Source organism: Molothrus aeneus, chromosome 1, assembly GCF_037042795.1.
Source record: "Molothrus aeneus isolate 106 chromosome 1, BPBGC_Maene_1.0, whole genome shotgun sequence".
Taxonomy (NCBI): domain Eukaryota; kingdom Metazoa; phylum Chordata; class Aves; order Passeriformes; family Icteridae; genus Molothrus; species Molothrus aeneus.
In genome coordinates, this window is record NC_089646.1 from 129,338,801 (window position 1) to 129,352,901 (window position 14,101).

Consider the following 14,101-nt stretch of genomic DNA (forward strand, 5'->3'; position numbering starts at 1 on the left):
TGAGCCAGATTATAAATAAGGACAATTCAAGAGTCTCATGCATTGGAAGTCCTCTACACTTCCCCATTACAGCATAGAGGTTAAGTTTTAAGTTTGTGTTTGGGAGTATCAACAAGACTTATCATTTTATCCCTATTTAAGACAAAAATAGATATGATTGAATGCTGGAAATGGTTTTGAGATGTTAATCCCACCTTATTCCATCTGAACCCCAAGTCTTTAGCAACTACCTGGAACAAGGAGCAGATATGTCTTTTAGAACATGGTTTTGAGAAGGAAAAGGGCAATTTTCTGGTTTTATTACAAAAATCCATCAGATTAATGAACTGCTACATACAAAGGTATTACTAAGACAGAAGCCAATACTCCAGATGCTCATAGACATCCTGAATTTTATGAATCCATATTAATTTCAAAGACTCTGGCACTGTGGTAACTATGTCAAGCAGACAAAAGGACCTTTTGTTCTTGCTCACTGGGAACAGTTTTCTCTACTGACAACAACACACAAAAGCAAGGAATATAATCAGCAAAGCAATTAAAACAATATTTAACCATAAGGTTGGTATATGGCATCTTCCCTACAATCCCTTCTCCTGAACACTCAATTAATGTCACAGAGATTAAAAAGAGGAGTCCATTCATTAAAGCATTTATACTAATAAATACTAAAAGAATAGGTTTTTAATTCCCATTCCTGTTACTTCTTCAGGAATTACAAGGGGACCTGGCATCACTGTGCTGGCTTTCACAGAAGATCATCTGTCCAAGGCAGCCATAACTGATTTCAGGGGTATGGAGATAGTTGCAGTGAAATGAATTTCACACTCTAGTCCTTGGGAGGCAACACTGATTCTGTTTGCAGAGTACCAAGGGGTCAGCATGGGCTTCAGAATGACATTTTTGCATTACACAGAGATGCATTCTCTAGGAGTCTCCTCTGCTTTCAGCAAAAATTTCAAACATAGCTTTACTTAAACACTATGAAATATATATATATATTTAAAAAAAAATTACTAAAATTGTATGTAAAGCCCTGGGTTTAGAACACGACAAACTGAAGCTACATCAGTGCTTTTCCTGTAAACTGACTTAGATCTCTGGCTCTGTGTCCAGCTTCATTTCTGTCCTGCAAACTGCCAGTGCAAGGGCTAGCCCTCACTGTATGTTTGTATACAGCCTACTGCAATCATTATACAAACAAAAATAACATGGGAAATTGTCAGATGAGAGATACCCCAGTTAAAGAGCAAACTAAAACATGTGTGGAATGAACCAGAAAAGCAGACAAATGCACAGATGGACAAGGCCTCCCCTTTTACACTTAAGTATTTCAAGTATCATCCAATGTCCTTGCAAAGGAAGAACACTATGCTCAAAAAAAAAAAACCATGGTATAAAATTTAATATGGGAATTCTGAGATTGTTTTTTTTCTCTCCAGAATTAAATACATCAAAACAGTTTCAGACAGGCTTTCTATAAATAATGGGTGCATGATGGGAACATTAGAGAGAAAAGAAGATGCAGTGACTTTTTTCTTTGAAAACCGGTTCTTTTGTTGCCTCTTAGAGTGGTCCCTGCTAGTGCAGCAGGGAGGGATAATGACAGAATTACCTACTTTATAATAGTCATACAATAGGCCAAGAGCAGCAGCACTGTCCTCATCACCATTTATGCTCATCATAGCCTTGGTAGCTGCTGTTAGGGGATTCTCCAAATACGACTTCCAGGCTTCATCTTCACTGGTGTAGGCTCGTCTGGTGTTGAATGAAGTGTCATTTGGCACTAAGGCCACAAGCCGCTTGTTACTGCATAGACAGGAAGAATAAAATTGTGATCCAGAAGGGGTTACTTTATTCACAAGGCATGGTAAAGAACATCAAATAGCTCAATTAAAGTTATATGATTACATCAAGCAAGTGTCTCTGTATTACACTTGGTGACATAAATATTTATCAGTATTAGCTATCTTCAGTACTTAAAAAAAAAAATTCAATTGCGCGCAGATCTTGTGATAATAATTCAAATTTATTTTTGCTAATATACAAATAGAGTTACAAAAATATTTTAAAACTATTTGGAAAAAAATGAAGCAACAATATAAGAACATTCTGCCCCAGTATTCTTGCTATGTGTACACTTGATTAGGGAAAAACAATGTGACATTTAACTGACATAAGACATGAATGAAAAACAAGAAAAAGCATCTAATACTAATCTAGGGTTCACCTAAACAGAGTATAGTTCAGCATTTATTAAGCGGGTACACCTTAAAATTAAGCTATTCTCTGCTTTTAGAATGCAACTTGTCAGTAATTTCAGAGAAGTTTTTTGTACCAGGACATGAGCAATAGGTCCAGTGGATGGGACAGAAGTAAACATATTTGGTCTCAATGCACACTTTATCACTCACTGCATCTAATTACAAACCCATGGTAACACACACAAGACCATCAGTGAGTGGCATTTGCAGCCAAAGCAGTTTCCTCCAGCCTGGAAGTGGTGCAAACTGACCTGTGCCCGTGTATACTGCATGAGAAGCTACCGCACCACAGCTATGGCTGAAATTTCCAGTATAATGGAAACACAAATGAAGATAATAGCACCTGCTTTTGCAAACTGTTCAATAAACTTATTGATAAAACAACTGCATTAAAAAAAGGTTGCATAAGATAGTAGGCAAACAGATTAGGCATGGGAAATAGTGGAGTGAGGAGTGTGCTGCTTCATGGGTGTTACAAGAGCACTGTCAAGAACTGTGGCTCAAGTTAGAATTATGACAACAAAACTTTTAACACATTACACCTTACAAATGTGAAAGTTGCAGAGATGGTATCATAACTAAATATACCAAGTGGTAAACTAGTAGTTATTCCTGGTGACTTTTATGAAACACTTTTTGCCATCTTCCACATAAAAGCCAGTTTAGTAGTCAGCCTCCTCTTTCTGTTCTGGCTTACCTGCACCAGTGCCAGCTCCACAGATCTAACCCAACCAACTGCTGCTGTTGCACAGAGAGTGGCATTTAAACTGTGCAAACAAGACTTTTATTTGTTTTCCGAAATAGGATTTGATAAAAGCACAACTGAACCCAGTAAATGCTCTCAGATGCTGGGAGCATGCCTTGCCTGGCCCCCAAGCTGCAGTGACCAGCACCTTGGGGTAGCACCAGATCTCTGCTGTGGTGCAAATCCAACCTGCAAAGTTGGTGCTCCAGTGCTTAAGGAAGAAGAGGGGGGGTGGTAGAGATTATAATCTCTATGGTACAGAGCACTGTTTACAAGTTTCTTTATTTAATGAAAAACAAAATAATCCATCTGGTACACAGAGCACAATTTTATGAGCTCTGGGGGGAAAGAGAGCATTTCATAGCTTCATATCAGAAAATACAGCCAGTTACAGTACCGGTTCTATTTTTCTTTCATAGAAAGTAACTGGATTTTTGGAAACTACCTTTTTGTTTGGTTGGTTTTTGGTTATTGACAACACTTCTGCCTGGCCTTTTGCTGAAGATTTTTGTCCCTCTTTTTTTCACATATACATTTGTGTTGTTACAGGTTTGCTTCAGCAAGTGTGGTTGAACATAAACTAGCAGTCTAAGGAAATACAGAGGCAACTGCTAGGCCTGCCTGCCTTTTCAATACCTTATTGTTAGCAACTCAAATCAGATTTGCAACAGCCCTGCTGTTTGTGCCAAAGGTAGCTGAGGACCTGTTTCCACTCTGGAGTAGTCAATTCTCCCTGGCTCAGATGCAATTATTCCAAGCAAGGATTCTCCTTTCCTCAACAAAGCTCCCCTTCAGCTAAATCTGGGCTGCTTCACCGCATGGGCTGCTGCCCATTGCAACGCACAAAATCCCACTCACCCTTCCTCCTGTAGCAATCTTCCCTTAAAATCAATAACTGCCTTTTGTTCTGAGCACTCACAGTGTGCAACAGTCATAACCGATTTATGAGCACTACAGTCAGACAGCAAGATCCCTTTAAAAATACACCTTTTATGACTTGGGCTGTGCTTGTCTGTAAAAATGCTGGAGGGGAGGAGTCAATCTCTGTTGCTCTAACTTAGCCAAGATGATCTTAAAGCAATGACCAGAGTGCAGTCTCACAGAGGTGCATATCTGATTGTCTTGGGGAGAAGCCAAAGCAAAGGGAATAAATGCTCTAGAAACAGCAACTCAGTAAGTAAGCAGTTGGGATGGTTGGAAAGGCACAAGTGCATAGACTTAGAGTCTTCCCAACATCTCTTCAGACATGTTTTTTTTTCCTGAAACTCAGGTTTTCACATTTGAAAGCAAAGTATCTGTCTCCTCTGCTTTGAGAGATGGTCTGCAGCATAATCAACTGCCACACTCATTGTGTTTACTCTGCAAACAGACTGAAACAATAGCACTAAGAAAAATAAAAAACTTCCTCATCACCCCTATCCCTGTAATCAGCTCTGCAGGAGGTTAATGGTCAGAGCTAATTATCATGACTTAACATAGTCAATCATTTCAAAGATTATAGCCAAAGTAGTCAGCCAAAACAATTGGGCCCACTTAAAGAAAACTTCTCTATTAAATAAGGCCGTTTGGATGAGAGGAAGAGTTTCTCTGAAGAAATGAGACTGGGCATGCACACACATTCCCTTTCCTTTTTGCACAACTGCTGAACCTCCTTGGACGATTTCAGCTAAATGTGACAGAGCAAAATCCTCCATAACCAGAGGAGATAAATACACTGTATTTTAATATACACCAAGAAAACCCAGCATCCTAAGTGAGGCTCCACACAGATAAGCTCCCTGGTCTTGTCAGTCATACTTCCATGCCAGGGCAGCCCCAGCTGTTCCAGCTGTGCAATTGATGACAGCTGGCAGCTGCTAGGGAGGAAAGTGACTCCGGTGGTACCTGGACCAGTGCGGAAGACAAAGGGTGACACCTACAAGTAACAGCAATCCCACTGTAGAGCTGCCCTGACCATCCCAGCAGAAAGAAAAGCCTAACTTGGAACCTGCAATTAGTAGATCCATAGATCTTTGAATCTTATCAAAAGCTGAAAATCCATCAGTGAACACATCCACCAAGAACTACGCACTTAAGGAAAAAAGATAGGCCAAGGTTGAAAGACTCCCACTCAACCTGACCAACAACAGCAGCAAATACCTGCTGTAGCCCCAGCCACACCTAAAAACCTGCAAAAGAGCAGAGAACAAGAGCAACGCCTGCTGTGCCCATTCCTCACCCGGGCCAGCCCACCACCCCTCTATCTGGGAGTCAGGATGTGTGCTAACCAGAACTCAGCTGTGCGGGACACACTGGTACAACCTGAAAGCACATCCTCGTTTTATCGTGGAGAAAGAGATGAAGAATTAGGATACTTGGTATCTAAAAAGTAAATGTTTCCTTTCAAGCTACCACTTGAGCTCCTCATGAATGCAAAATGTTTCCATTGTATTATGTCAAACAGTAGTAAGTGTGCAAGAATGAAAGGTATTTTCTGGGCAATGGTCTAGCTAGGAGCCAGATTGCTCTGACACGGGAGCATTTATGTCAAAACTAAAACTTCAGATGGCCTTTATTTTGCAAAATCTTTTTTTCCCTCCACTGCTTAGTAGAGATTTTCCTGTTCTTACCATCCAAAGTGATTTGTGTGTTTTCATAAGACATACATAAATTTTCCAAATTAACAGCAGTTACAGTGATTTTTTAAACTTTTTTACAATTAAGAATATAGAATTTCATAAAATCTATACAAGTGTAGCATATAAATATAAAGATATCCAAAACTTAGTTTCATTTCAGTTACTGCAATGTAAATTGGAAAGGTACATTGTACTTAACATCAGTAATGCTAAATGGACAAGGCCAGCCTTTCAAGCTCTTCCTCGGATTAAAGATAATGAACGTACAAGAGCCAGCCCTTGGGGCTACAAAATCCTACTACAGGCAAATTCTCACCCAACTTGATGCAATTTGCGAATTAGCTCACAATGAATCAGAACTGCCCATTAACACACTTGTGAACAGTGGTAAAAGGCTTGGTGACCAGAGTTTCCTTTTTATTCAGAAACAAGGTGTCCTGCCTGCCAGTCTCTCAAAACCAGTTTTGATGCTCAAGAGCTTTCTTTTGAATTTGCAAAGCTCAAGCAGCCCTCAACTTCTCAGCTGTATCTGCCACTGAACATAAAGCAGACTCAGGCAGCCATGCTGCATCAAGTACATATGCATCTTGCTGCATCATATGCTCAGCATTACAACCTGATCCAGTTGGAACTAGTGGGAAAGAAAGCCTCTTCCTACCTGCCCCACATCTCTTGCCTTGCTCAGGAAATTCAACCCTGAAATCCAAAGCAGATTGTTTAAACTGCCAAGGTGGGCACCCAGCCCAGGCATTTCCATTTTTAACTGTGGGGTGTTGTTTTGTTTGGTTTTTTCGTTTCTTTTTCTTTTCTTTTCTTTTTTTTTTTTTTTTGACATTGCATTTGTTCTTAAAAAAACAAAGTTACAATCAAGCTGCTCCATGAATATACCTGCAGACTTCTTCACCCTGTGACAATGCAGGAAGACTTTCCCCTCCCTGCAGAGGCTAGGTGCCAGATGGGAACACACAAGCAATGTGTGTGAGGCAGGAGAATGGGAGAGGCTCCAATTCCCAGGTTTCAGCCCAGGCCTGAGCCTGTCCATTCTTACACAGGTGAGACAAAAGAGCACCAGGCACTTCTGCACACATCATCTGCAAACTGTTCCTTCAGGAGAAGGGATACAAGGCTTTGGTCCATACAGATGTTATAAAACATCCAGAAATTTTGGCACTAGTCAAATAACTAGAAAAGGCAAGACAGACTCACATCACCCTTGTTCCCAGCCCAGCACATCAAGGTCATAGGATATTTATCATAAGCTCCTTGTTAGTTCCATGATAAGAAGGTGACCAGGGCAACTGTCTCTAATCTGCAAATGCTGGGAGAAACAAAATCTAAAACAAGATTCTAGCAAAGGGACCACTTCTGTTGCACACAGACATGCATCACACACCACGGTGCACTCTGGTCTTTCCTCCAGTGCAAAGTCAAAGAAATGGTGAACTTGTAAAACACCCATGTTTCCTTTGGTGAGACAAAAGGTACAGGAGCATGCTCCAGACACATCCAAGAACCAGAAAATAGAGCAGAAGTTCCCACTCCAGTTTTGACACCAGTAAGAAGGTCAGAGTATGATCACGTACAAATATTTCAGTGGTTCTCAAACCCTCTGTAAGTTTATTTTACATTTACACAAATCTTAGTTCAGCTGTAAGACAACTATAAAAGAGATCCAGAACAGATGTTCATGCAATTTGTCTTAAAACTAATGCACATACATATGAATTCATAGGCACAAAATGAAGTACTATGACCATTTAAAATGCAGGACAGATCCCACAGAAGCTGCATAAGTTAAACTTCAGATTCCAGATAATAAACTTCTGCCTGAAGTATAAATCAAAGCTAGTCCTAGCACTTTAAATCATTTGTTTCAAAGAGTCTACTGTTTGTTTTGGCCCAAGTTTACTACCTTCAGAAAACTACTTTGCCTACTTGACATCAAGTTAAAAACAAAACAAAAGCAAAAAACAAAAAAAAAAATTTAAAGCCACCCCACAACTTGTGTGGCTCATTGCAAGTTTTGATTTATTTGATTAAAAAAAAAAAAAAAAAAAAAAAATCCAAAACTTGAGACTCATCAGGATTTATTGCCAAAGGTATAATTAAATAGTCTCCAATACTGTTGTTTCAATTAGATAATAGGGTTCTGTTAAAACTACAAAGGAGCATAAATATTTAATGAACAGGAAAATTATGGCCCATGTTTCTCAGCATTTTGTCTTTCAGAGCTGACAATCACATCATTCCCAGCACAACAGATCTCCAAAATGTACTTAACCTAATCCAGTGACTATATAAACACAAAAATGAACTGAGAGTGAAGGAAAAAGAAAAAACCAAAACACCAAATCATTTAGACCACCAGGAAAAAAAAAAGGTAAGATGCCCTCTGGCCCACAAGTCCATACCAAGGAAAAAGTTCCCATTAAAGAGGCTGAGTAATTTTGCCTTCTAATGAATGCATGTTTGGGACTCTTGCAGTTTTGGGACAATTATACTTTTTGAGCACAAGATGAATCTGAACAAGATTACACACATGAAATGATTACAAGAAATTATTTTACCATTACTAAACGGTCTGAGAGGAAGTAAAATAATATATTAAGAACAGCAACAATGAATGGCAAAACAGACTAGTTTAACAATTAGATGCCTAGTAGAAGTTTTATTTGTTTTTACTCTGAACCAAAATAACTTGAGCATGCAGTAGTGATCAAGAGATTAGAACAAATAGGTGATTCATTAACATTGACAAAAAATTATTATTAACTATGTCAAAGAGGAAGTATGAAAAAGAAATCTGACACAAGGATTAAATACATACAATAAATGCCTACTGAGGACTAGTTCAAGGAGGCGATTACTTACCCCGGGACAGACTTTTTATATCTATGATTTCAGAGGCTTTTTTTTGTTTCACTTGTAATAAAATATTATTTCCACCAGATAATCATGTGTTACTTGTATACTAAGGCTGTTGCTTTTATTTTTTTAATCATGACTAAGATTCTCAAAAAAATGACAGGTTTCAGCACATTTGTAAAAAAATCAAAATGAGGAAAACCTGAAGGTCATAGCATTTCTGCAGGAGCTGACAGAGTTGATCAGAATTAGCAATTATTTAGTAGCTTCATGAGAGGCCATGCTGTTTTCCTAAGAAGAGTACTTCGTGTGCATAGCACCTGAGGTTGTTTTAGTTGACTTGAAGCAGCCAGAAGCAGGCTGTAAAATTAAAAACAGGTCATGACAAGGCTGCCCAGACCTCCTACAATTTAACCTGACCCTTGGCCCCGTGGTCCGTGTTCATTCACTGCTTCCACAGAGTTAATGGAAATGGAATCGTTTCTTCACTGATAGCACTGATTGCTTTTTTTTCAGGATATTAAACCTTTTATGTAGCTAGAAGGAAAACATGACTTGAACATGCAGAGCTGGGAGTCAAGATTTCCCACAAACATTTTTTAAAAGTATACAAACCCAAAAATATACTTTATAGAACTACTTACATACATCATTAAGGAATATACCATTGCCTCTCCAAATTAGGAATATTAACAAATCTATATATAAAAATATATAGCTATAAATAGATAAATATATATATAAAAGAAATATATATGTAATCTTTGATGTTTGAGACACTCTTAAGCTATAGATACATTGCAATATTTGACTTCACAGTTCAGATGTATTTAATATAGTTTCCTTGGTTAAACACTGTGTAAGCAACAACTGTCTTTTTTATTGTGTCAGCACTGTAGAAGAACAGAACAGTATCCCTGTATACTAAGATGTCTGAAGTAATTACTTCTCTTCTTTTAACTAGTTAGTACTGTCCTAATCAATGATCAAAAAGCTAATGAAGATGCACTCCAGGATTAATTCCTAGATCAGCATTTGAAAGTGCTATTTTGTGTATATACAAAGAACAGCAGCTTAATTTGCTGCTTCCTAATTAAAAAAAATACTTAAGGTAACCACTGCACTGGATTAATATTCGTGAAATGTTTGGCAACAAATGTCAACTGGTGTAATATCATTTCCCCTTCAGATGTCCCAGCCAAAACAGGGACAATGATGTCCCTGCTGACCCTTGCACAGGGAAGAGGTTATGTGACCATTACAATCAACTTAAAGCGACCTGGGAAAATCCCCTCCCTCCTCCTCTTCGGCTTTGATCTTCAGCCTGGTCTCAGACTCCAGCGCCAGAGAGACAGTAGTGTCAACAGCAAGTCCTAACCATTTGATACTCTTACTCCTCTTAGCTAAGCTTATGGTTGCAAGCTCTATGAGGTTCTGCACGCTGATTTTTCACCTTCCTTACCCAGAAATGGTTTTCTAGGGAACATCTGTGACAGTATGTCTGGCATTCAAAAAGCACAAGAACCAAACACATCCAATTCCTGTTTCTGCATTCATTCCCAGATGAGAACACTTTGGAAAATTAATCTCACTGGATGCTCCATACAGACAATTGGTTGAGGAGAAAAAAAAATAATTGATTTGTCACCTAATTGCTACTTAATATCTGCTGATGGAAAAAGTGTTTGACCCTCAAGAAAAAATTAAGAACAAAACACAGAATCACATTGTAAATTACAAACCCCCTTTCTGTTACAGCACTAGATGCTTAAGTTAAATATTATGAAGGCAGTAAATTTACACACTGAGGAGAAAACAGTAAATCAAAATTACCCTGTGAAGAGCCCAGTATCAACTTCTGCCACAGATACTACCAAGCAGCAAGCTGGACGTGAACATGCCTCCACTGACACATGGGAACAGGTCTGAACCCATTCCCACCTACGGGTTCCTCTCCACTCAGTTATTTACCTACATGCACACCTTCTGCTGCAGACCCAGGCTGCCCCAAACCGTCCTTTATGCGGGCAGTCAGAGCATGCCCCAGCTCCCTGGTGTCCTGAGTAGCTCTGCACAGCCTGGGCTGTTGGGAGGCTGGCAGGGGGCAGGCAGGCAGCAGAGAGCCAGGGCAGCCCGCAGAGAGAGCCGGGGCAGCCAGCGTGCCAGGGCCTGCCACCAGCCTGCCCTTCCTGCAACTGCTGTCCCAGCCCACCGGGGCCTTCACACAGCTCCGGGAGCAGCAGGGACACAACTGTGCCATTTACAAGACAGATCCCACATGGTTGTACAATTGCTGCTCCTCATTCACAGAAGTGCTGTGAATTTCTAAAACCTAGTTAAGTTTCACAAGTAGCAAGCTCACTGATTTGCTCCACTAATGCACTAGAACAGTGACTCTGGAGTTTTGTGTTGATCACATTTTTGTATACTACGAAAGAACAACTTTAGCCTATAAATGCAGAAGTGTACCCTAGAAAATCTTTTCACCTTGCAAAAGGGATGTTCACTCCTTCCCACCCTGTGTCCCTCAGCCTCCCCCTCAAAGGATCTGGAAACTGGATAATAACAGAAGCAGCAGTACAGACCTAGAATACACTCAGAGTGGGAGGGGGACACATTTCCTTCTGCAGAGATTATAGTTTGAACAGTTATTTTCTTAACAGCTGTTATGTGCTTGCAGCCCTGCTGCATATGAACCTAGACCAATGAAAAACGGATGTCAAAAATAACATCAACTCTGAGCCAGTTCTCTAGCTGCACAACAGCTCTACTGACACAGCTGAAAGGTTGGAACAGAGGCAGGAACAAGTGGCCACAGCCTGCTTCAGTCGGTATTACCTCTGAAAAACGCATATGCAATCATGCCTTATCTCTCCTGACCCCAGAGTTTGTGGAAACAAGCAGACAAGACCCACTTTAGGCAGAAAGTCTAAAGGGAAAGACAGGGAGATAGTACACCTATCTCAAGGATAATCTCCCCTTCGAAGCTCCTCAATTAGCATTAGAATCAAACACCTGGTTCTTTAGCATTTTCACCTGTCCACCTTCCTCCCTTAAAGCATTACAGAACCTGTCCCCACTGCTCCCTCCCAAGACAGACACTGCAGGCAGCTCTGCATAGTACAGAAGGGTCTATCACCTCTCTAGCAAGGTGAGTCCCACAGAATGTATTTTTCCACACCTTCTATATCCCCACCCCTGCTTAGTCCTCTACACCAGAACTTTAGTAGCACAAGATCCACAAAAACACATCCAATGACTCTGACAAATTAACTGACTTCAAAATAATGAGCTCCACTCTCCAGTCTTGCCTGTAGGGAAGATCTAGTTTTAAGTAAAAGAAAGGCCATGTGGAGGAGAATAATTTACTCTCTGGATTAGGTTCTAATAGGATATAATTAGAACCTAAAAGGAAAAAAAACAAAAAAACACTGAAAACCCTCCCATGCAAACTCCTCACACCAGTCTATTATCTCATTCCATGTGGTCATCTCTTCTGGAAACAAATGTATTTGTCTTCTCATGTTTACACTTGTCTATAGAGAGCACAGGGGATTTCTTTACTCTTCATTTCCTTTTCAAACCCTTACCTATCACCTATAAATTCTCTAAACGCCTTAACCAGAAACAGATCACAGGCATACCTGCAATGGAGCAAGTGCTGTTACTTGAGGTTGCGTGCTCTGCACTGCTCTTAAGTTCCTCACAGTGGTAACAGCAGCAGCACTACACAGAGCAGGGGATTAATCTCCAGTCTCAGTAGTTTACACGTTTGCCATATTGTTGCTGTTGGAAAGGAAGGATAGTCCAGTATCTCAGTAACATCCCAGACCCAGAGGGAAACCACTTTAGCCCTAGTTTCTTACATGAGTTAGGTTTCCTCTCCACTGTTCTTCTGATTCAAAGCCGACTGTGGTGCGAAGTTGCTCTTCTGACGCTCCCACCTTTCCATATTCCCCTCTCACTCCCATTAACTGCCCTTGATCTGCCGCAGCCTAGTTTCTGGCTGCTGGAACTACTGGCAGCTAGACTTAGCCAGGAAATGACTTACAGGCCCCTTTCACCTTCCCGCCGTCCTGGAACTGCCCATTGCTTTGGGATGCCCTCTATCACTGCCTATCAGCTCTTCCACAGTTAATTTGGTTCCCCTCTCAACTGAACGACTGCTCTTTCAGCTGCTCTTTCACTCACCCGCACCCCTCAGGGCTCTGTCGTTATTCTCTTCCTCGCACTTTAATCATTTACTGCGCTAATCTGGCCACCTAAGGCATTAGTTCCCATCCCAGCTCAAATGAACTCCTAAATGCCACTCTCAGCTCCTACTCAAATCGTTTCTATTTCATGTCAGTAGCTACCTTCGTATAATCCCACCGTCAGCTGATGTTTGAAAAGGCCAGGCCTAATATTTTTGTTTACTCTTTCCCCTCTGAACCGTCCTATCCTGTCTCTTCCCTGTCGGGGGACCCAGCCCTGCTGTTTTCTTTGGCCGGGTAATCTCCTTCTTTCACTCTTTGACAGGCAGGTTGTCACCAAGCCTCTCTCCAACCTCAGGCTCCTCCTCTCCACCTCCTCTGGCACAAAGGCTCTGGGCAGCCCAACCAGGGCTAGCACCTGAGCAACACCAAACGTAGCCGAGATCACACCCGTGTTTGGGGCACTCCTACCTGTATCAGGGCAGCAGTGAAACAACACAGCCACCTCCCGCCCTCCATCTTCCTTACCCCGTAACTCTCGCCAGCCGCCTCCTGCAGAAACACTAATCACCCGAGCAGGGAAAATGGCCTTCCCGCCTGGCTGCCTCACGGCGCCTCTGGGCGCCACGCCGAGCCACCCGCCGCCATGGCGGGAGCGCAGCATCGCCTGGGCGAGTTATTAACCAGGGGTCGGTAACCCAGCCCCGGCCTCGGCCGCTCGGCACCGGGCGCTGCCGGAGCCGCGGTGGCGGGAGCGGCGCACGCCGCGGCCTCCGCGCCCACCGACGGCTCCCGGCGGCGCTCCCCGTCCCGGGGACCCCGAGCCCACCGCGGTCCTGCGAGCCCCGGGGGGAACACAGCACCACGGCCGGCGGCCCCAGGAGACAACGGGAGTACCCCCGCACCGCCGCTCTGTCCCGGCCTCGCTACCGCCAGGCCGGGCGGGAGAGGAGCTGCGGCGGGCCCGGGGCCGGCAGGAGCGGGAAGCTTCCCTCTCGTCTTCATCCTTCTCCTTCGGCCCCGCTACTGGGAAAGTTACTTTTTAACCCCACCGGTCTCCGGGCAGCCGCGGGCCCGCCCGGGCGTCCCGCCGGGAAAACAAGGTCAGGACGGCGAGGCAGAAGGCGCCGCATGGAGCGGCCGGGGAGCACCTGGGCCGAGGCAGGGCCTTCCTCCCGCCGCCTGGGCCCCCTACCCCGCCGGCCCCGGCCGAGGGGAGGAAGATGGCCGTCCCCGGCCCTCTGGGGATAAAAGCCCTTTGTTGCGCCAACACAAAAGCCAAGAAGCTCTTTACGTCCGAGGCCTTCGGCGGGCGGAGGCCGCTCCGCTCTTCCAGGGTGAGGAGCTCTCTGTCACGAAAAGCGACCCTCGAGGTGAGGGGGGAAAAACAAAACAACACAAACAAATAAACAAAAC

The 14,101-nt window shown here is 42.7% G+C and overlaps 1 protein-coding gene across 1 annotated transcript in view; it reads right to left on the minus strand.

Moving 5' to 3' along the window:
- Positions 1-7,133, minus strand: part of GRHL2 (grainyhead like transcription factor 2) — a 53,029-nt gene extending 45,896 nt beyond the window's left edge. The window contains exons 1-2 of the mRNA XM_066548194.1: positions 7,021-7,133; positions 1,620-1,809 (exon numbers count right to left, since the gene is read on the minus strand). Of these exons, the coding sequence (XP_066404291.1) occupies positions 1,620-1,809; positions 7,021-7,133 (303 nt within the window). The remainder of the gene's footprint in view (positions 1-1,619; positions 1,810-7,020) is intronic.
- Between the last annotated feature and the right edge of the window lie 6,968 nt (positions 7,134-14,101).